We start from the raw sequence: 22643 nt of genomic DNA on the forward strand, positions 1-22643 counted from the left end.
ATTTTTCTTCATTGCATAAAATCATCAGATCAGTACTGCTCAAAGCTTTGGGCTAGTAAGCCAAAGGTCCTACATCCAGGTGGTGAACTCAAGAATCACCTGACCCATACTTAACCTTAGACTGCTCTAGGAGCACTACATGTCTCTGATGGTAAGAAAACAACTGACTTTACAGCTGCTTTGCTTGGGGATGTTTTTCATGAATGTGAGGGGCATCAGTGCACTGCAAATTTCTCACACATTCTGTTTTTCCTTGCATACCTTTTCCCCACCACTACTCATTTCTGCAGTTAATTCAGCTCAAATTGCTTGGTATACAGACTCCATTTTTATTGTGTTTTGTTAAAGTCCCCATAAAGTCCCCCTGTAGTCAATTATTTTATCCCTTAAAACTCATCTTTGATCATCAAAATTACATATTTAAACATTTTTCCCTGTGAAAAAAAAATCTTAATGCCTTAAAATAGCTTGAATGTAACTCTACACCCTTGTCTCATTTAATATACACGGATATATGAATATGATAATTAGCCCCGCCTCCACTCACTCGCACGAGATCCACTCAGTCAACTTACTGAGGTAAAGGCTTCACAGTGGTATTGTTTTTTACAACGTCGGACACATAACAGTAATTAATATGATTAGCGTTTTGCTTGACTACGTTAACAAACAGCTGCTAATAACGTGTTGCTAATGTTACACAAACCATGTTCACATTCACGAGTCAGACAGTTGCCTTTTAACAATCAGCATCCTTAGAAATGCTTTGAACATCTCAGAACGTCAGTGGAGTTTATCAAAACATTGTTATATAAATCATACACCTGCTATATTGATAAACACGATTTTACATATCAACAGGAAAATAAAAAATATAGAAACAGAAAAATAATCTTCTTTTGAGACTCCCTTGCCTGGTCAGTTAATGATATGCAAACCCCACCGGCACATTGACATGATTGGTTACAAGGTAGTTTGTGATGCCAAAAACACTAGCCATGTCAAACCGCGGGTTTGAGACTGTCTTTGTTTCACTGCAGTTTTAAAATGAAAATACTCAGAAATGGCGTTGATTTTGAATTTGCACATGGTTTGTCTTAAAGCATGTTAAAAACACTAGATAGACATATGAACAACATTAAAAACTTGATTTTCAATTTTAGGTTACTATATATTTTGGTTTTGCATAACTTTAACTTTTTTATAAATGAATGGCCAGAGTTTCATTGCCCGAGTTTGACATTTAAAAAAAAAAAAAAAAAAAAACGCCATAGGTTGAGCAAAATTCAGAACAGAAGAATTGGCTCCCTTTCAATTCATGACTTACACTTTGAATTGAATTAGCCTCACCCCACAGGAAGCTGAATTGGAATGACAGGAAGTGGAATTTACTGAATTACAAGTTAAAAAATTCAACACTGTAGCACAGTTAATGCTAAACATTTTTTATTTATTACATACAAACTTTCCTTTACACTTTGTAAATTGTAGTTAAATCAAAAATAATTCAACAATTAAATTCTAATTTTTATTTGCTACCTTAATTCAAAGTAAATTCAGTTTCAAGATTTAAATTGAAAGTTGGCCTTCTCAGAAAACAAGCAGTAAACAAACCATTCGTATGCAGCCTTGCAAGCACCAGTGTTTCTTTCTGGAAAAGCAAATGTATTTTTCTCATGAACCTGATAAAATTACATGTCTAAAAGGAGTAATTATTGTTTCATAATCCTAAACAATCACTGTACACAGAATTGAATTACTAAAGGTAAACAAAACATGGTTAAATTTAATTCACACAAATACAGATAGCACACTCCTATTCGCATTACAACACATACTAATAATGACACACACAAATTTCAGCTGTCACCAGCAGCTGTCAGTGTCCTCAGACCGCTGAACACTGGTTATATGAATCATGTGGAGAGTGTAAGAGTACTTTATTATAACATAATGATCCCTGATACACACAGCACTACATTAATGGTACTTTTCTGGCATTTGTTTTTCCATCTATGTATCTAATCTACCTGTTCACCCACCCAGAAATATTGCAGCAATATAGAGCTAATGAACAAATATGGACATTATAAATGAATAAATTGTCATGTGGAAAACTCTTCTTGTGGTCCTGCTTATTTGATTTTTTTTTTTTTTTTCCATAGACATTTTGCATGAGCAATAAGTAGCTACATTTACACATATACTGCAAACATGGTTGAACATATGAGGGTTACAGGATCAAACGCAGAACTCTGGAGACTCGTGCCTCCTCTCTTGGGGTATTTGACAAACTGACACCCCCTTAAATCGAGTGTCAACCACAGTCTGTCAAATACTCTAAGAGAAGAGTCTAGATCAGAGAGACAGGTAGATGTGTGGACAGACCTGAAGAGATGAGAAAAAAACTATATTAAAGCATGTTTAAAACAGGAAGATCTGTCTCTCTTACTCCTCCCTCTTCCTCCGCCCGTACGTCGGATGTATTCGAACTAACTAAATAATCAATGATTCTTGATTTCTTAGAAAGAATTTTCAGAATCAACACAAAAGAGAATCCTTGAGTGGAGAACGCCATCCGGTTCAAAATATCAGGTATAATTATAAGTGAAGTTATTAAAAAAAGGATGTAAAAAAAGGACCAAATCCTATGAAAGTTACAAAAAAGTTAAAATTTTCTTCCCCATCATGTGTTTTTGTTTCCCTTTACTTCTCTACCATTTTTAATTCTACTTTCTTGTTTTATCTTTCTAGTCTGGATGAGAAGATGTTCAAACCTTTCTTGCTTCTGCAGTGGTTGGATCTGCATGGCTCCTCGCGTTGGCCCAGCACTGCATCCATGCTCTCCGATGTGCTCTCCGGAGCATGTATGTATCATGCGCCGATGAGTGTTTGTGTGAAGCGGACAGAATGTGTGTGATCACTAATAAGCCACCAGCATGAGGAGGAAGTAAAAGGGGGAAGATAACACGCAGGCTATAGAGCAGGAAATATCTGGAGGTTAAGAGACAAAACTGTTTGTGTTAAAGTAGTTGTGAAATGTTAAAAAAAAAGTTCTGAGTTTGCAATACCAGCCACAAACTCTCCCGCCAAATTACTTCACAAACTGTAGCCCTGTGTGTGTTGCATTGTGTTGTATTACCAGTACCTTTTACATTTACTTCATTTCCTTCTACCCTTAAACACAACACAAAGCAATGTGTAAAGTAAAAATATGGGTAAAACATCTGTATAAACAAATCAATACAGAAAAACCTTCATATTACCTTCATATTCATATTATGCCCTCAGATTTGCTAACAGAATGGATATAGGACTCAATTTGGACTCCAAGCTGCCAAAAATGCCTATGCTTGAGATACATTCATGCATTGTATATGCAACGTATGGCACCAGCACATACTCGTTTAGTGAGGAAAGCACAAGCACATACCCACTTTCTGGAGAGGAAAGTGCTAACAAATGCATGTTATTGATCACTCCCGGAATTCTGGTCAGGTGAATAAACATAGATACCATTAAAATTTAAAAGTGCCCGCAGAACACAATGATGCGATATGCTGATGTTCCTGTGGAGTGTGGAGAGTCTGGTCTGACAGCTTCTAGTGGCATTAGTCATGCATTCATCAAAAATGGTTCAAGGTCTTTGGATTCAGTTATACTTTAAAGCCCTTAACAGCACAAAAACAACCTAGCAGTTCTCTCCTTAACATAAACATGCTTTTCCTCCTATTTATTCTACTCACTAATGGAAAAATAACTTAAAAACTCCAATTCATTCCAACAGATTTTTTTTTATTTTTTTTATCAATATGTGGACTGCAGTGGGTAAAAAAAAAGGAAAGAAAAGCTAAATTTGAGCTGTAACGTAGCGGAGTCTTCAGGCCCTTGTGTTGGCTGGGAGTGAAGTTTGAAGTTCATTTCTGTAGTGCTGCCAGCAGTTGAGCTCTTTTTAGAGTCCACTTGCAATGGCCAAACGCTTCACAGGCTGCTTTTGTGGTTGTCTGGTGTTTTTGTGCTCAGCTGTCATGTGGTAATGTGTGAATTTCTGGTGGGGGATGTTGGATCCTCTGAGGTCTAGTGAGTTTTCACACTCTTTCTCTTTTTTATGCCTTCACACTGCTGATGATCACTAATGTGTGATGGAGCTCAGTTTCAACCCTAGAACTTCTCATCAGGGAGACGGTCTAGTAGATCCAGTGATACCAAAACATCTTGAAGTTGTATAAGCCATAAAACCCAGGAATGCAAGTTGAAAAGTTACTAAATTAATTCACAAACAATTAAAAAGAGCATCATAAGCCAGCTGGCACCAGAGGTTTCTGTGATCTTCATAGGCTAGATTTATGATGCTTTTGGGAAATGCAGGCCTGATCAATTCACACAAATTAATCAGTAGCCTATAAAATATTTTTTAAATTTCACCAGAAATAATATGAATGAACTAAAAATTGTGCGAAGAAATTCGCATTGTTAAAGGGAAGAATTGCCCCCGTTCTTTGTGTTCAGCAGAACAAAGAAATTCATACAGGTTTGGAACTACTTGAGGGTGAGTAAATAATGACAGACTTTTTGGGTGAACTATCCCTTTAATACTGATGATTTGATTTCCAGACAACTGTTTATGTATGCGAGGAGAGAAAGCAGATAATGTTGTGGCCTTATTAAGAATGATTGAACGATTAGAGAGATTGAGGATAATTCAAACAGGTTGATTAGCCTGCTGACTGTGTGCTAGTTCAGTCTAATCAAGCTTGAGTGTTTGGCTGACCCGGGCGTTTTATACCAGCCCTGCCTTACTGTCACTTGTGCTCCAGCTTAATGAACATTACTGTAATGTGCGTTTATGAAAATGTAACTGATCAATTCATATGCATGTCAGAGAACAGACACACTGGTCAAAGTTGGCACATACCCATTTTGTTTTTGCTAGTTAGCAAGCTAAACAAACTGGTAATTGCTACAGACATAGCTAAAAACCTTATCAGTTTTGTGTCACGGGATTGAAATTAACACCTGCCAACCTGCCAAATGTGGGTGAAAATCAACTATCAACTCACTAAGCCAATTTGGCGGGTTATGATTATGTTCTGTCACTTTGTATGTCATGGCTATTTTGGGGGTGAGAACGGGATGACTTTTTCTGAACTGATGTAAATGAAGGAGATTCTTCAGTAAGCTCATTATAGTACTCTGACTTATGAGAGGAAACAACTGATCATTTTATGAATTGAGAGCCGGTACACTAATCCTCAGCATGCTTACCATTAAGCATCAATTTTGTAGCAAGTTACTTTTGGAATTTACAATGAAATAAATGCTGTTTTAAAAGAGAAGTCACAGAATTTTGCGAATCACTTTATGGCTAATTAATTTCTGTGATATCCATAAACAATAATTTAAAGCAATTCAGTTATTCATAATCAGAATTTATTTTTAAATCTGGTTTATATCTTATATTTTTGTTTTGGCTAGTAGAAGTTCTGAATGGCTGATAAATTAAAAATTAAGTAGCCAAATTGGCTAGTGTGTGGAAAAATTGATTTCAAATCCTGGTTGTGTCCTTGAGAAAGACACTTAACTGGAGGTTGTTCCAGTAATATGTGTACTGTAAGTTACTTTAATTGTATGCTAAAAGTGTAGTTACTTAAACACCTGCTGGTTAAAACTTTTGAGTGTGTTTGCAGACCCTTCTGAAAAATCCAGCATTGCCAGCATAAGGTATGTTTTGCATGCTGGGACCAGCATGGGATGCTGGAGTGCTTGGCTAGCTACACCAGCTCAGTTTTGCTTTGCAAACAGCATGTCTATACACTTGAATATAGTGTTGTACAGCACTATACCAGCTCTAACCAGCATAAACCAGTCTGGAGTAACAGTTGTGGGGCAGTCGTGGCCTAATGGATAGAGAGTCGGACTTGTAACCTTAAGGTCATGGGTTCGAGTCTCAGGTCCTGCAGGGATTGTCGGTGAGGGGAGTGAATATCCAGCGCTCTCTCCACCCTCAATACCATGACTGAGGTGTGACCCTTGAGCAAGGCACCGTACCCCCAACTGCTCCCCGGGCGCCGCAGCAATGGCTGCCCACTGCTCCGGGTGTGTGTTCACGGTGTGTGTGTGTTCACTGCTGTGTGTGTGCACTTGGATGGGTTAAATGCAGAGCACAAATTCTGAGTATGGGTCACCATACTTGGCCACGTTACTTCACTTCAGGTACACTTTGAGTGTACTACCTCAGTGATGAGCTAAGGGTATTGTTGGAGATTTTGTGAACTAAGTGTTTAGTATTTCCAAACGTTTCCAATATGTAGATGACTCACCGCACAGCATGCAGCATCTGTGGTCCGACAACAGCTTGAGTGTCTGCCTCAAGTAGCTGAGACAAAAAGCTTGCATCTCCATTGCGAGATTGATGCCGCTTGCAATGACAAGAACAGTGTCAAAAACAGATATGCTTGTCAGGTTTTTTTTAGCATATTGCAAGGGTCTCAAATGTTCACTCATGTTGGTGAATATTTTATTATGAATAAAGTGCTTTAGGTTTACATTAACACAATTCCAATTACATTTGTTACATACGACTTACAATATGAAGATAATGACATGCAAAAACATTGAGACTTCCTCATTTTCCTCCTGCTGTTGCTACAGAGGACAAGACTGTGAAGACTGTCAGTTTAAGATGTGCTTGAGTGATAGCGTTAAACAACATGGATTATACAGCACACTTACGTTTAAAATGGTTTACTTTTGAAATGTTCTAATCTAGTTGGTAAAGCCACTGTCTTGTGTTGATGAGGTGGTCCCACTAAGGTCATCACAGCCATCTCATTTGGCACAAAAGGGGGATCCACCAATTATTTTGTTCCAGGTTACATGAATTTAAGTGATAGCTCTGGCTACTGTGGCAGTGAACATCTTGCAATGTAGTTGCACAGGGTCGTCTGCAATTCATTCGATTTTTTTTTTTTATTTTCAAGTGAAATTTTCACTTGATGGAAAAAAAAGGGTACAGAAAATGAGCATGATGAGACTAGTAATTATGGTAATCCAGTTCTAGGAAGAAGTGTGTTATCGAGGGCATGCGTGTATTGTAATTGTGTGTCAAAAGGAGGACGGCAATCATGTTAATGTGCAGTTGCATTCATATTTTGAGCTTTAGAGCACAAAAAAAAAAAATTGATGGAGAAACAACCATGCAAACATGTGCGGCATGACTCATTCATAATCTACATTTTTATGTCTATGGAAACAGATAACAATATGTATGGATTGGAACAGTTTACATGAAAGTCTTTTTTTCTGTTCCTCATTAAGCCTGTGCTCAGTGATCTCTGACTCATGATCATAGCCGCTCAGCAGCCTCCACCCTCCACACTGCAGCTGACAGCAACATTTAAGGCCTGATTCTCAGAGTGTGTTTGAGAAAGAACGAGAGAGAGAGAAACTTCAGTTACACCTTCACAACCCTATAGAAAAAGATGCTTCCTTCGAAGAGACACCTCTTTTCTGTTTTTTCTGCTTGTCATGCAGTTTGCTGCAGTGGCCAAAATAGCAGGCATTAGAAAAAGAGAGAAAGAAGTTATTTTAAGGCTTATATTTATTCAGATGCTTGGTATTGTTGGATTTGGGTTTAGTCTGTGCTGGTTTTGGTTCTAGTTTGGATCAGATCTTCACTGCAGCTTTTCGGTGTGACTAGGAGATAGAGATCAGCAAAGTGTTCTAACCACACCAGTCATGATGACTCACTTACACTCATATCACACTCTCACACGCACACACAGACTTATAAATGTTCTTATCTGCTCCTATAAAAGCATCAAATATAAAAATAAACACATATTCAGTTAGCTTACGTTATTTTGAATGTATTCATAATGTCTCTTTTGCTACCTGTTTTAAGTATTATTGTGTGTGTCCGGTCTGGTCAGTGCATGAATGTGTACAACTTATGCCTTTAAGTGTCTGTGCAGTTGAGCATGTTTTTAGGTTATATTTAAACAATGTACACTATGTGTGATTGTTTGTCAATACTTGGTTATAACTTACTGTGGAGAAAAGCATAGGGTTCTCTTGCTCATTGTTAGGTTGTGTGTAAATATGTTTGTGTTTGAGTGTGTACATGTGGACGTGTGCAGGGTGGGTGAGCTTCGATATCTCTGTAAATAATCAGATGTGTGTGCAATCATCATTTCAACACTTAACTGGCTAAATTTGCGGCCCTTCTCTTAAAGGGGAAGTTCTGATATTCAGTTTGTCTTAAAGGAGAAGTTGGCTTTGTTTCTTCAGCATGTGCCTTAAGCAAGTGTTTTCATCAGCCTCTTCTGCATGAATTTATTAGTACAAAGCTGAGCTTTATAATACCACAATGAAGGTAGAAAGAAGAATGAAATCTAAATTTGAACTTGTTGCAAGTTGAGTGCTTTTTAATCTTCATGGGGTTAGGTAAAGGAGTATTAACTTTAGCTCTGGCAATTCTTCTAGCTGTGTACCAGTCCCTTGCACTTACAAAGATGCCCCCCCCCCCCCCAACCACCCACACACACACACAGCACACACACAGAGAACAAAAAGAATATTAAACTGTGTTCTTTTATTAGGTTAAGGTCTTAAATGGAAGGAAAAACTGTGAATAGCAAACCATGTTACTTTACCACGTTTCTCTATTACTCCAGTTTTGCTCTGCAAGTCCTCAACACCCAAAAAACACTATCATACCAGAAACCACAAACTAAAAGAACTAAAAGAAAAACTAAAAGAACATTAAACATTAACAAGTCTCCTAATTTTATCATTGTGATAAAAAAATGCATAAATGACATTTCATTTCAACATTTACTCTCCCTGTTGTTATTTTTGGATTACTTAATTGAAACATTCTTTCAAAATGAAAATATTCAGTAGAGCCAAAACGCAACTGTTTCAAGTCAGTTTAAAACAACGCAGTTGTTTGAATGAGAAACCTAATATAATGGTGTTACATGAAAATGTGTTTTTTTTTTAAATAAACTGAACAATATCATAAAATCATTTTTTTTTACAGTCTGTTTTATGTTTTGATGTCTAAAACCAGAGAAAAACTTGATCATTTCCAATTATTTTTTATTTTTATGTTTATTTAATTTTTTGATGTGTGATAGTTATTAGTGCATTTTTGCAAGTGCAAAAACATTCTTATGTAAAAAAATAAAAAATAAAAAAATAAAATAAAATGAAAAGGTCAAGCCTTAGCCAATTTGTTTTGGCGGATACCACATGGTTTGATATGTTGTCTAATGCAATACAATTTGCACATTTTAGAGTCATTATACTTGTAACACGTGTGATGTTTCCGGTCAAAAATGACCGTCTTACAAAAAATTGCTTATAAATCTCTCGTTATGCTACCTTATCACCTAATATTGGATTCAATTTTTTGTCAGCTTGTTTTCTTTAAATTAGGACAGGTTTTGTATTTATTTTTGGAACTGATTGATCATATGCCTTATTTATCTGAGCTTAAAGTACCTCAGTTTTTGAATGGAAAAAAAGCATTATTTGTGGATAATTTGATCGATTTTATGTAGAATATGATTTTTTTTTTAAATTTTGTACAAAAAAGCACATTTGTTGGGTTCCCGGTCAAAAATGTTGGCATGACAGCTTTCACATTACCAATTTTTCATGCAAACCATATGCCCCATTTCGAAATAAACGGCCAGTGTAAAAGCAGCCTCTTTTTCACAGAGTTGTTCACACCAAGTTGTTAGACTCCAGTGCAACAACATTAACAAGCATTTTTGGGTATGTGAAAATGTTCTGTGTGTGAAAATGACCCGAACACAACATGAGGGTTAAGTGTTGTTTCAAGTACTATGGGCCACTCTAATGCAGTGACAAATTATGTCTTTATAAATGATGTCTTCAAGTAACTAAATAAATACATAAACAACTTGGCTAAATAAATATAAAAATTGAAAAGAGTATATTTTGGCTATGTTCATGTACACATGCAGATAAAGAGCTGTATCTTGCGAGGGAAGCAGTAAGAAGATGGAGGCAACCTGATAAAAGCCTCATGTGTGACTCAGACCTTTTTCAGACAGCTCTATCACATCAGTGGGTGGAGTTTCATCTGCAGAGCTGATGACACATGATTAAAAAAATTATAAATGCGGTTTGAAAAGGGTTTTTATTATTTCCTCTAACTTTTTAAAAAATGTAATTGCTGCTTGCAGAATCCAGTTCAAAAGCTGAATAATTTAGCAGCTGTTTGCTCGGATTTGTTCACCAATTAGCCCATGAACCGTGGAACTGCATTTGAGATGTGGCCATTGGTTCTACAATGAATGTTCAGTGTGAAGCTGGACTATAGGCTGTTTCAAAGAAACATTTTAAATGCACTTAAATTTAATAGCTACTGTAATGACAATAACATCCAGTGGGGGGCCTTGGAACTTTAGTGAATGTGAAACACTGAATCTCCATGTCCATATTTAGAGAGTGAGACCAAAAGAATGTGTGTGATGGAATGGGACAGAGAGAGAGAGAGAGAGAGAGAGAAAAAACAGGGAAATAAATGAGAAAGCCTTGCCAAGGAGGGAGGGTGAAAGGAAGAGAACAGTAATGAAAATTAAAGAGAAAAGAAAAAGTTGTGGGGGGACATGAGATGGGTTGGGTAGGTAAAGGTCCTCACACCAAGTTCCAGACAACTTCTCATCTGGATGATAATTTCAAATCCCTTTTCGATAAAAAAATAAATTCATAATCTCAAAGACAATTCAAGCTCCTTTCCTTTTGGAATTGATACTTGTTTTATGCCCTTTTTTTGTGAACGAGAAGATTTAGAGCAGCCTTGCCGAGGATGATTGAGGGAGATGGATGAAAATGAGTCCACATCAGTGGCTCTCAAACCGCATTAACCTTCAATCTACCAGAAGTGGACCGGTGACCAGGCCTGTGGAGGAAAAGGTGAATTTACTTATGTGTGTGTGTGTGTGTGTGTGTGTGTGTGTGTGTGTAAGTTCAGCAGCTGATTTACATGAGGTGTCCTTGAATGGACCTCAAACTGACTGTAAGTGAGCTGTATGTGAGACTTAAACCTGTTATGCGTTTAGTGGTTGTTCATGCATTTAGCTCATATTTAATATTGATATTTACTGGTCCCTGGTCAGTTGTATCTAAATATGAAAGCCTCTATCTAAACAAAATCTGGTTTCTGGGAGTAACTGCTGCTATTTCAGTGCAAATATTCAGCATTCATAGCCATTGATTTTCTTAGTTATATTAGCTTTAAACAATGGTGCAGAATGCATATTCAGGACTTTGAAAGATTCACACAGTGATTTGTACCTTTCCTCCCTTTTCATCATGCTGCGAAACCAATTCTTTCTTCAAGTTAAAAGCTTCTAAAGTTTGTACTATGAATGTGCTTTTTTTTTATTCAGTCCTGATTTCATGTACTTGTTGTCCATACATCTGTTTGTTGTGTTCTGCAATTTGATGTTTTCTCAAGAGCATCTGCTCTTTTACAGCATGTCTCCAAAACATTCCCTGCCACAATTAGAATGAAGTGCTTTTCAAATCTTCCAGGTCTTGCTCACATGTGTGCTTACTGGGATACCATGTCTTATACACACTTAACACTTTTATATTAACATTATATTATTTATGTGGGAAATATATATATATATTATGGAATATTATGTGAGCTAATATGCTGTCAGGTCCTGTGTAATATAATCTTATTTTATTCTTAGTGGAAATCTTTGTTGATTCCATTAGAATTCAGATGAATTTCCATTAGCAGTTTTGGATAGGGATGTTTTAATATGTCACCCAGAATAACTGACTGATATTGTGCATTCTTTTTTTAAATTTTTTTTTGCAATTTTGCCTGTGATTTATTTAATAAAGAAGCTTGTGACAAACAAACAAATAAATAAACTAATAAGACAAAACATCCAATGACAAGCTCTGCTACCTCTCCTTTATGAAATTATGGAAAGGTCAGAAGTATTCACACCAGATGTCATATAAAGAAGGGAAATTATCTACAAGATGTGAATGTCTTCTTTCCCTGAATAGATGATTGCTATAGATAACAAACTCCTTTATGTTTCCTTTAGTTTTCTGGGGTTTGATTACCCCTTTTTGTTGTGATGTATATGTAATTGGTGTGCAATTGTGTGTTATTTTAATTTGTAGACGATGAAGTCCACAATTCCAAGAAGAAAAACCGCTGTTGTTAAAGCTTTCAGCAAAACCAGACAAAGGTATGAGTAAACACACACACATACATATTCAAGCATAAATATTCAAGTATTTTAAATTGGGCATTTTAAATTTATACGGAATGTAAATGTAATATTCTTTTTATTTCTCATGTCTCATTTTCACTTTCCCCTCACACACATGCAAACATACTCTTGTTATGTTATGGTTGAAAGAGGAAACCAAAATATCCTTTTGGAGACATCCACAATCATAAAATGGTATATAAAAATAAAGTAAATAATTTTTTTGTTAAATTGTAAAAATGCAGAAAGTTTTCTTTTAGAGTTAGGATTAGGTTATAATATTTATAACTGTATAAAAGCAATAGAAGTCTATGGAATTTCCACATTTAGATAGCCAAACAAACGCGTGTGTGTGTGTGTGTGTGTGTGTGTGTGTGTGTGTGTGTGTGTGTGTGTGTGTGTGTGTGTGTGCGTGCGTGTGTGTGCGTGTGCGTGTGCGTGTGCGCGTGCGTTTCTGTGACATATCAGGACACAAATTTGTTTAATGACATAATTACCCCATGTCCCCATTTTTCAAAAGGCTTATAAATCATACAGAATGAGTTTTGAGGGCAAAGTAAAAATGTGCAGTTTCCTGTGATGGTTAGGTTTAGGGGTAGGGGTAGTGTAGGGGGATAGAAAATATGGTTTGTACAGTATAAAGACCATTACGTCTATGGAATGTCCCCACAATTCACAAAAAAAAAAAAAAAAATGTGTGTGTGTATTTGATCTAGCTGAGTTAAATCTAAATGGCATCTTTTATGAAGAGAAATGTGTGTTGCTCTTTGTTTGTGTATGCGCATGTCAGGTCTGTTGAATCAAATATAATCACTTGGCACTTCAAAGTTGATTTCAGGGCTCTTTCAAAAAGAGCAGAGTCAGAAAATCAAAGATATTTCAGACATTGGTCTAAACTGGCTACACACTGATGGTACCTAGCCTGTCTGGTCAATACAATTCAAGGACAAATGCTGTCTAAAGCATCTTTGCTGATTAAGTCTGTCTCATTTTTCCCCTCTCCCTCTCCACCGCATTTTTTTATTTTTATTTTTTTTGTCCATACAATTATCACCAAAACCAATATTATGCAGAATATTTTCTTTTGTGTTCCACATAAAAAGGAAAGGCATACACAACACAATATTTGCATATCCTTCATGATACATGAAACAAAAGTGCATAAGATAAGAAAAGAGCTGTTGATATATATTACATTTATTTTTATTTTTTTTACCTGTTTTAAGAATAAATCAAGTGAGGTTAATGCCCAAACAAGTCTTATTATCTTAACACAATTTTGTTTCTGAACCACACTGACTGCTTATATCTGACCAATCCCTTGGTACTGGCTAGAAGACACACTCTGCCTTATATAGGCAGGAATGCAACAGACACACACACATAACAAGAAAGCTGGCAAAGTGCGTCATTCAGATTACGAGCAAGAAGAGAGAGAGAAAAACAAAGGCGAGATGCCAAGGGAAAATTAATAAATACAACAAAGAAAAAATCTTGTAATTATTTGTGTCTAGTGTCAGAAAGCTATTAGTTATTAATCTGAAAATTCTTGAAAAGCATAGATAAATTAGAAATATGCAAGACAAGTCTACAGGTTTTTTCTGTAGCTAAAGCATCATGTTGTGGATGAAAGCATGACAACTGTGGCATAAAAACAGGCAAAAAGTGTTTGGATGGAGTGTTCATACCTTTGTAGTTTTGTATAAAATTGACATTGATTTACAAAAATTCACACATACAACACAAAATGAATAAATACATTTATAAAGCACCTTTCCCATATGTATATATATATATATATATATATATATATATATATATATATATATATATATATATATATATATATATATATATATATAAATATATATTACTTTATAAGACAGTCTTTCTTCTGACAGTAGAATGAGTTTTAATATTGATTTTAAATCACTCATTTTTAAAAAATTGCAAAGGAAGATACACTTGAAACTTGACATTTAGACAGGAATATAAAGGCAGGAACAGGTGTTTTCTTCACTAATGTAATATTCAGCTTGTTGTTGTGGCAATGAAGTACACAGGTTCTTAAGGGTGACTTCCACCTCCAGCAAAATTACTTCTTTCTGTGTAAAATTGAAAAAAATATCACTGAATGTATAATGTGCTCTGAATGTTTATGCACTTAGTAAACCTTGGCTCATGTAAACCTTTCACTATATACTGTATGTGAGCTCTTTAGAATAGAGGCATTCCAGCAATGAAGTATTCCATCAATGTTTGTGATTATCATTATTTGTAATTTTTGCATATTATATACATGCCTAATATTATAGATTCTGAAGTCTGTTTAAATCCCAGATTATATGAAATGCAGTATTTGTATGTAAATGGGGAAATCAAGGAAACAGTGCAGCCCTTGCCAACATCACAGAATGTCATTTATATAAGGACATGCAAAATGATACATTATTACATCAACAAATGGTACATCTTATTTAATATTATAAAACGGATTGTAAATTCACAACAGACATTTTATGGAAGCTTGTTTCCACCACTGAATAAAAAAAAAAAAGCGTGTTATTGTAAGGAACCCCCCATCGGCCCAAAAACAGAATCCGACGGCCTGGGTGAAGGTTAACGCGTGTATGCCTTTTCAGCGCCTCTGAATGTTCACTTACTTTCACTCGTTTAATCTGACTCCAATTTCAAATGATTCTTATTCTTAGGTTGTGTTTCCAATTAGAAATTAATCATTTGTTAATGTTAATTTAGATATTTAATTATTCTGGGTATCTCATATTTTCAATTATTCTTTCGTTACGGACCCATATTGCTTAGAAAAGTCAATTCGGCCGTTAAGTTCTTTGCACGATCACAAACTCGCCAGTTCTGATCTTAGTCAGAGGGTGCAGAGTTTACAAATGCATTTGAGTCGAACCGCCACATGCTTGTTCATACAAAAACACAGTTTTCTTAGTCACCATACTGCAACTTGCTAAGCCAGTTGATAGACAAAAATCAAAAGGTCTCATGATGTGCCTACATGCTCCTTTCTTTGAGCCTTTAGTTTTAATCTATCCTGACGCAGATGGACTCCAATAATCTACTGGCCATAATGATTTCAGAAGAATCCAGAGTAAATCAAATATAACATTTTATTTGTCAAGTAAAAATGTCAATTTCATAGTTGGACAATTAGAAGCCAATTCAGAAATAATGAATGCATAACATCAATTGAAATGCATATACACACAGTGGTGGATTAGTGTTTGAAGACACTTTCCCTCTGGCTACAGAAAATCCCCCCGACTGCTTTGCAATTTACCTTATATACAGACCAGAACAAAAGGGTTATAAATATTTACTGCACCAACACCTGTTTTTGGGGAAGAGGAGTGGGTTTTCACAAAAGGCACCACCCAAAGAGAGGACAGAATTTTCCTTAGTTTTCAATCTTCTTCATAATACCAGTGACTGCTGTGAAATTGAGACCATTTTACCAATCGCACTGAGACATTTAAAATGATACCAAACATAAAAAGGGAAAAACAATAGATACACAAGTTACATTATATGTCTTGAAGAATTTTCAGTGACTTGAGTCAGGGGGAAGGGAAGGTGTGTTTGTGTGTGGTGGGGGAGGCATTGTCCTTTTGGGTTAGGGCAAGGCGTTATCCTTTGCTGCTTCTTTGAGATCTTTTTTGTCCAGATAAGTTGTATTATTTTATTGCAGGATGCTTGATCTCTGTTTTTGTCTAGCAGGAAAATCAAGTCTTACATTACAAAGTCAGAATTTTCCTATTTTTTCCTCACAATTGCGAGTTTTTATCTCACAATTCTGAATTCAAGGGGTGTGGCAAGGCTGACAGAGAATGTCAGCAGATTGTTATGCAAAAGAAACCTCTGCAGGGTGATGCAAGACTACACTGTGTAATTATCGCGTTCATTATCGCAGATGAATCGCCTTCGATAATGAACTCGATATTGCGTAGCTTGTCAGTGAACTACGGCTCTGTCTATTAAATGCCGCTCCATTTGAAAGCAGGTGATGGCGATTTAGCGGTAATCAGGGAACCGGCTTTACTGACGAAATTCGCGTGACAATCGCATGCGATATATCGCCCAGCCCTACCCACTTGACAGTCTGTTATGGTCTGTTATCAGTTGTAGCGGTTGTTGTCTTGCAATAATAGACCACTAGATGGCGCGACTGAAGAATCAGAATTGAATATTGCAGGGAGCCGTGTAGAAATATAAATGTGACTACAGTGGTTCAACCTTAATGTTATGAAGTGACACAAATACTTTTTGTATGCAAAAACAAACGAAAAAAATAATGACTTTATCAACAGTTTCTTCTCTTCCGTGTCAGTCTCCTATGCTGTTGACGTAGTAAAAACAGTGCAGTGCTTCCGGTTTCTAGTGCTGTAGTACTCGAGTCCGGACTCGAGACGTTTTTCTGTTGTCTCGGACTCGTCTCGGACTCGTTGGTATTTGCACTCGGACTTGTCTCGGACTTGGTCATTGGTCTCGCCAAAAGTTCTAGTTGGTCTCGACCGAGTCCAGCAGGTCAGTCTCACTTCTTACCGATTCCGAGCCGATCTTTTTTGTTACCAGCGGCGACGCACAGGCAATAAAGTCAGCTGCGCATTCTCGCTCTCTTCTCTCACGGTGAAGTGACACACACTCGCGCGGGCGCCTCCTCTCTCTCTCACACTCTTCTCATTCGCTCCGGTTCCCGCAGGTTTCGCGCTCACGCCGAAAGCGCGCGCCACTGATCATCACTGATCAGTGGAGCGAATAAGCCACGCTCAGTCTCAAACAGAGACAGAAGTCAAACAGAGTCACAACAATTACCAAAATGAGTGGCTTACTGCGCTTAAAAGATCAAATACATACAAAATTATGTAAAAATGCTCGTCTTGGCAATTATTCAGATAAACACAGTCAGTTTTGGATCGTTATATAGCTAAGAAAGAGAACGCATGTTGTGTAACAGTATTGAGTCCGTTTATAAACTCTTAAAGGGACAGCAGTCCAATATTCCTGCAGCTGTCTGTCCTGTTATTTAAAGAACAAAAGACAAAGAAATTCACTTTATGCTCTTGACTGAATACGTTTTTAACTTTAATGGTAACAATAAATCTGTATTTAATATTTACAATAAAAAATACAGAAATTAAGGTAACCAACGTGGATGTGTTATTTTACATTTGATTACTTTAATTTCTGTAGTATTTCTTATCTAAATAAAAACCTACTTAACCTGAAAAACTTATACTCTCTTTTCTATTGCATTTATTTGCTGTTTGGATTTTTTTTATTTGTTCTCATTTTATTACTGAGTTTTACTTTTTTATGAAAATAAAACTTTGCGTTGAAGAAAGGTAGATTTTTGTTTGTATATGCTGTTAATTATAGTTCTTAGAAAGAAAATCAGAATCGGAAAAAATAGGTATCAGCAGATCACACTATCCAAAAATCGGAAATCGGAATTGGCCAAGAAAATTGCAATCAGCGCATCTCTAGTTCAAACAAAAGCCACAGCAGAACTGAGACTCATATCGATGTTTTGTGAACGAATCTGTGGCTGTGTAAAAACCATGAGAGTCAATGATTCAATTACCCTTTCAAAAATACATCCACTTGCTTCGCTACTGAATGAATGAATAAATGACTCCGATGACTCACTCATTAAGATAGTGACTTACCGCCACCTACTGGCGGTTTTAGTTCAATATTTAAAAGTATCACACGTTTTAACATCATTGCTTATTTCTCTTTTGGACATTTTTAATTTAAAACATTTATTTATTTTATAAAGGTATTTATAGAGGTAAAAATAAAAGCACTTTAATGCACAATCAGTTTAAAGGGGAGAATAATGTCCCTTAATGGAAAAGGTGTGATTGCAGCAGTCTAAGTGGAAGAGAAGGGGTATGCAGAAGAATGTTAAATGCCTCAGGGTGTACCCGACTGTAAAATGTTTGGGAACCACAGTTGTAGAGAATTTAAAAACAAGTAATAATGCAAAAAATAATAATGCAAAATTATTATTTTAGAATCTAAGATATGCTGTCTCTCTCATCACATAAATGATCAATAGTTATGTACGTGGTCTTGAAGAGGATTCTTTTTTTTCTGTCTCTGTCTGGACTCGGACTTGACTTGGACTCGAACCTTTTGGACTTGGACTTGACTTGGACTTGAACCTCTTTGGACTCGGTCTTGACTTGGACTTGAACCTTTTGGACTTGGACTTGACTTGGACTCGACAAAGGTGGACTTGACTACAGCCCTACCGGTTTCTACATCAGAACACCGGCTCATAATGTTGAACCACTGTAGTCACATGGACTATTTTAATGATGTCTTTACTACCTTTCTGGGCCTTGAAAGTGGTAATTGCATTGCAGTCTATCAGAAATCAGAAAGCTCTGGATTTCATCAAAAAGATCTATGTTTTTTCCAAAGATGAACGAAGGTCTTACAGGTTTTGAACAACATGAGGGTGAGTAATTAATGCCAGAATTTTTGAGTGTGCTAACCCTTTAAGTAGCTAGTACTATATGAATCAGAATATTTCAAATCATAGTTTTTTAAATCAAGGCCTTTGATTTGAAATCAAGGCCACTGAGAGTGCCTTTTTGGGTGCATTAATATTCATCAAAGAATCCTGAAAAAATTGTTTTCTCAAAAATGCAAAGTAGCACAACTGTTTTCGAAATTGATATTAATCAAAAATGTTAACTGAGCAACAAATTAGCATATTTGAATGATTATCGAAGAGTCATATGTGACTGAAAAATGGAGTAATGCTGCTGAAAACAACTTTTCCATCACAGCAATTCATTAGATCCAGCGTTAGCATCAGTTCTGGCAGGTCACGTCAGTTGACTCCCAGGTGACTCATGTCTACCTATAGGAATACGACGCCTATCACAACATCCATATATAAGCTCTTCCGTATTATCAGCAGCTATCACATTTCTCAGAAGCTAATTACCCTCCTCCATCCCAAGCTCCTCCTCTCTTCAGTCAGGATTGGCCTTATGATTCCCCTGAATCAGTCTATTCTTGAAATATGTGTACATGTTAAATTATTGACATGAATGATATCTGCATATGTTGGTTCTGTTCTGTTTACCCTAAGGGGGTTTATTGCTGCTCTCCCTGCTCTTATCCATGCTAGGCTGCATGGATGCGCAGGGCGATCCTGCCCAGAACAGATCCATACCGCCAATATAAACTCTATGCAGTTATCATCATATTTGATAGTGGTCCTGACAGAATTACATTGGACAAGGTAATTGGGACGATTTTGTAGAATGTCTAAAGTGGACCATCAAAATAAAGCCTAACCTTCATCTTTAATTTTGAGGTCACACTCTTCCCCCTGTCATTCTCATGTGGGTCATTGAAGTTTTTCCTTGTTGAGTGATAAGAAGGTGTGTGTGTGAGGAAATAACATATATTGTGTTAAAATAATAAATGGCACAGCGCATGAGTTCCTATTCTCTCTATTTATTTGAGCTCCATTAGACAAGGCATGTCCTCTTGCTGTTTACTCTCACTGTCAGGGACTATTAATTTTCTAGCAGAAGGATGGCATTTAATGACTTTAACTTCAAAATTTAACTTCAAATATTTTTGGTTTTAATATTTGTATTGTGTGTTAACCATTTTATAAAAGCAATACGGTACTTGAGGCTAGTGCTGTATTGTGAATACAATCACGGCTAAAATGGTTAAAGGCACTCAGGGAGCCACCTCTCTTTCCTTATTGCTTACTCATCAAACTTGTATAATGTTTGGGTTAATTGGGTTAATATAGGACAAGTAATGTGGGACACCTAATCTCAGATTGCAGTACATTGCAGAAATTTTCTAATCAGTTTTATAGAGAATAGAGCTTCAATCAGTGAAAAGTGAGTTAATATGCTGACTTATTTCGCTGACCCCTTAAAATTTTGAGTTCAGTGAAATTAAACAATTTTGTTAATACAGCGAAGGAGATTGGTTTAATCAATGGAAACTCAAAATATTATGTTATCTGAACAACATGGAAAAACATTTTTTTACAGTGTGGTTATTAATGAAATTGAAAATGAAAATGAATGTTCCTCATGTCTATTTTGAGTTTAACCTCCTCACTCTTCTACAGCGATGAGTATGGGGCATGTAATGTATCCCAAAATGCAGTGTTGTTGATGGAAGCCCATGCTCACCTTACCATCGGCTTGCAGTCAAGAGAGAGGCTTCTGCTGCTTTTCACAGATTCTCTTATCATCGCCAAGACTAAGTATGTTAATATTTCAGTGGGTGTGAGTATGTGTATTAATATGTACAAAAGAAATTTCTCTAAGAGTACACATGTGTGCATTGTGTGTGTTACGTTACAGGTCTCTGTATCTGAAGCTGAAGGCTCGTGTTAGCCTCTCAGACATATGGCTGGCATCCTGTGTTCATTTCATCACAGACAAGAAGCTTACCTCCAAGAACTCATTTGTGATTGGATGGCCGACCACCAATTATGCTGTCAGTTTCAGGTAATCTTTAAAAACTATTTCAAAATGTAAAACATGCGCAAACTGAACCAGAATGATATGGTCACTGTATGTAATTCAAACAAATAGCACTTAAGAACTGTTATGTGTATGGGATTTTTACATCTTGAGATGAAGCAGCAGTCCTTAAAAGAGAAATGTTGTGCAGTGGAAGAAAATTGAATAGTGGATGTATTAAAGCTTTAGGCGTTTCAAGTGTTCTGAATTAAACAAAATTCAATTGAGATACACCCACACTGTTACGTGTGTTGGTAGAGAGAGACGAGGCAGATATGGATTTCCACAATACATATAGTTCTTTACTTAAACAAGGCAGGAACACCAACATACAACGTTAACACAACAGAGAACGGACGAGGAGTGAAGGGAGTGAGTGCAATATATGGGGAGTGCTGACAATAGAGTCCAGGTGCAGGTGAAGAGTGATGATGAGGAGCTGACGAGGGAAGTGAGTGCAGGTGATGAAACAGGAGGATCATGGGATATGGAGTCCAGGAAGACAAGGGATCTGTAACAGTACTCCCCACCTCGCGCCGTAGATGGAGACACCGGGAGGGGGGGCGGGCGCCCTGGAGACCTCATGCAGGTGCAGGGAGAGGATCGGACAGGAACGGAGGTCTCCAGGGTGGATCCATGAACCATGGCGGGTCTGGAGCCGTGGGCAGCCATGGCGGGTCTGGAGCCGTGGGCAGCCATGGCGGGTCTGGAGCCGTGGGCAGCCATGGCGGGTCTGGAGCCGTGGGCAGCCATGGCGGGTCAGGTGCAGCGGGCTGCCATGGAGGGTCAGGTGCAGCGGGTTGCCATGGCGGGTCTGGTGCAGCGGGCTGCCATGGAGGGTCAGGTGCAGCGGGCTGCCATGGAGGGTCAGGTGCAGCGGGCTGCCATGGAGGGTCAGGTGCAGCGGGCTGCCATGGAGGGTCAGGTGCCCTGGTGGGCTCTGGCGCTTCAGAACCCCCGCCCAGGAGTTCCCCACCCACAGGTACCGGAACGGGTACTAGGCCCCCCCCCAAAAAATACATGGGGAATTTAAGGAGATTCTTTAAAAGTCTGAGGAAGGGATTGTTTCTGTGGGCAGGAGTGGGCCTTAGGGCGGTGGAGCATGGAGCTGAGGGCTTGACGGTGGTTGGAGCGGCTGGCTCGGCGGCGGCGGCTGGAGCGGCTGGAGCGGCTGGCTCGGCGGCGGCCCCTGGAGCTGAGGGCTCGGCGGCGGCGGCTGGAGCTGAGGGCTCGGCGGCGGCGGCTGGAGCTGAGGGCTCGGAGAGGTTTGGAGCTGAGGGCTCGGCGAGGGTTGGAGCGGCAGGCTCGGAGAAGGTTGGAGCCGAGGGCTCGGCGGCGGCTGGAGCTGCTTGCTCGGCGGAGACTGGAGCGGCTTGCTCGGCGGAGACTGGAGCGGCTTGCTCGGCGGAGACTGGAGCGGCTTGCTCGGCGGAGACTGGAGCGGCTTGCTCGGCGGAGACTGGAGCGGCTTGCTCGGCGGAGACTGGAGCGGCTTGCTCGGCGGAGACTGGAGCGGCTTGCTCGGCGGAGACTGGAGCGGCTTGCTCGGCGGAGACTGGAGCGGCTTGCTCGGCGGAGACTGGAGAGCTTGGCTCGGCGGAGACTGGAGAGCTTGGCTCGGCGGAGACTGGAGAGCTTGGCTCGGCGGAGACTGGAGAGCTTGGCTCGGCGGAGACTGGAGAGCTTGGCTCGGTCCAAAAGTCTATAAGCCAGACCACCTCACTTGGTGGCTCGCACAGGGTTGGAGCTGCAGGCTCGGAAAGGGCTGGAGCGGGCTCTGGAGATACTGAAGCGGGCTCTGGAGATACTGGAGCGG

At 38.3% G+C, this 22643-nt stretch overlaps 1 protein-coding gene and 1 long non-coding RNA gene across 3 annotated transcripts in view; one reads left to right on the forward strand and one right to left on the reverse strand.

The window, feature by feature from the left end:
- Window positions 1–1429: 1429 nt before the first annotated feature.
- On the reverse strand, window positions 1430–2908 carry LOC125266550. The gene is made up of 2 exons (XR_007184505.1): window positions 2778–2908; window positions 1430–2388 (listed from the first exon to the last, which is right to left on the reverse strand). It is a non-coding gene; the product is annotated as an uncharacterized LOC125266550 (long non-coding RNA).
- arhgap20b (Rho GTPase activating protein 20b) overlaps window positions 2570–22643 on the forward strand; it is a 79904-nt gene continuing 59830 nt past the window's right edge. The window contains exons 1-6 of one of the 2 annotated variants that reach the window (XM_048187321.1): window positions 2570–2595; window positions 2755–2867; window positions 10822–10950; window positions 12187–12254; window positions 20428–20565; window positions 20666–20812. In XM_048187321.1, the coding sequence (XP_048043278.1) occupies window positions 10861–10950; window positions 12187–12254; window positions 20428–20565; window positions 20666–20812 (443 nt within the window). In that variant the 5' untranslated portion in view covers window positions 2570–2595; window positions 2755–2867; window positions 10822–10860. Of the gene's footprint in view, window positions 2596–2754; window positions 2868–8537; window positions 10658–10821; window positions 10951–12186; window positions 12255–20427; window positions 20566–20665; window positions 20813–22643 lie in introns of those variants that run through there. The other variant, XM_048187320.1, reaches the window with a different exon arrangement.

This window comes from Megalobrama amblycephala, linkage group LG4 (assembly GCF_018812025.1).
Source record: "Megalobrama amblycephala isolate DHTTF-2021 linkage group LG4, ASM1881202v1, whole genome shotgun sequence".
NCBI lineage: Eukaryota > Metazoa > Chordata > Actinopteri > Cypriniformes > Xenocyprididae > Megalobrama > Megalobrama amblycephala.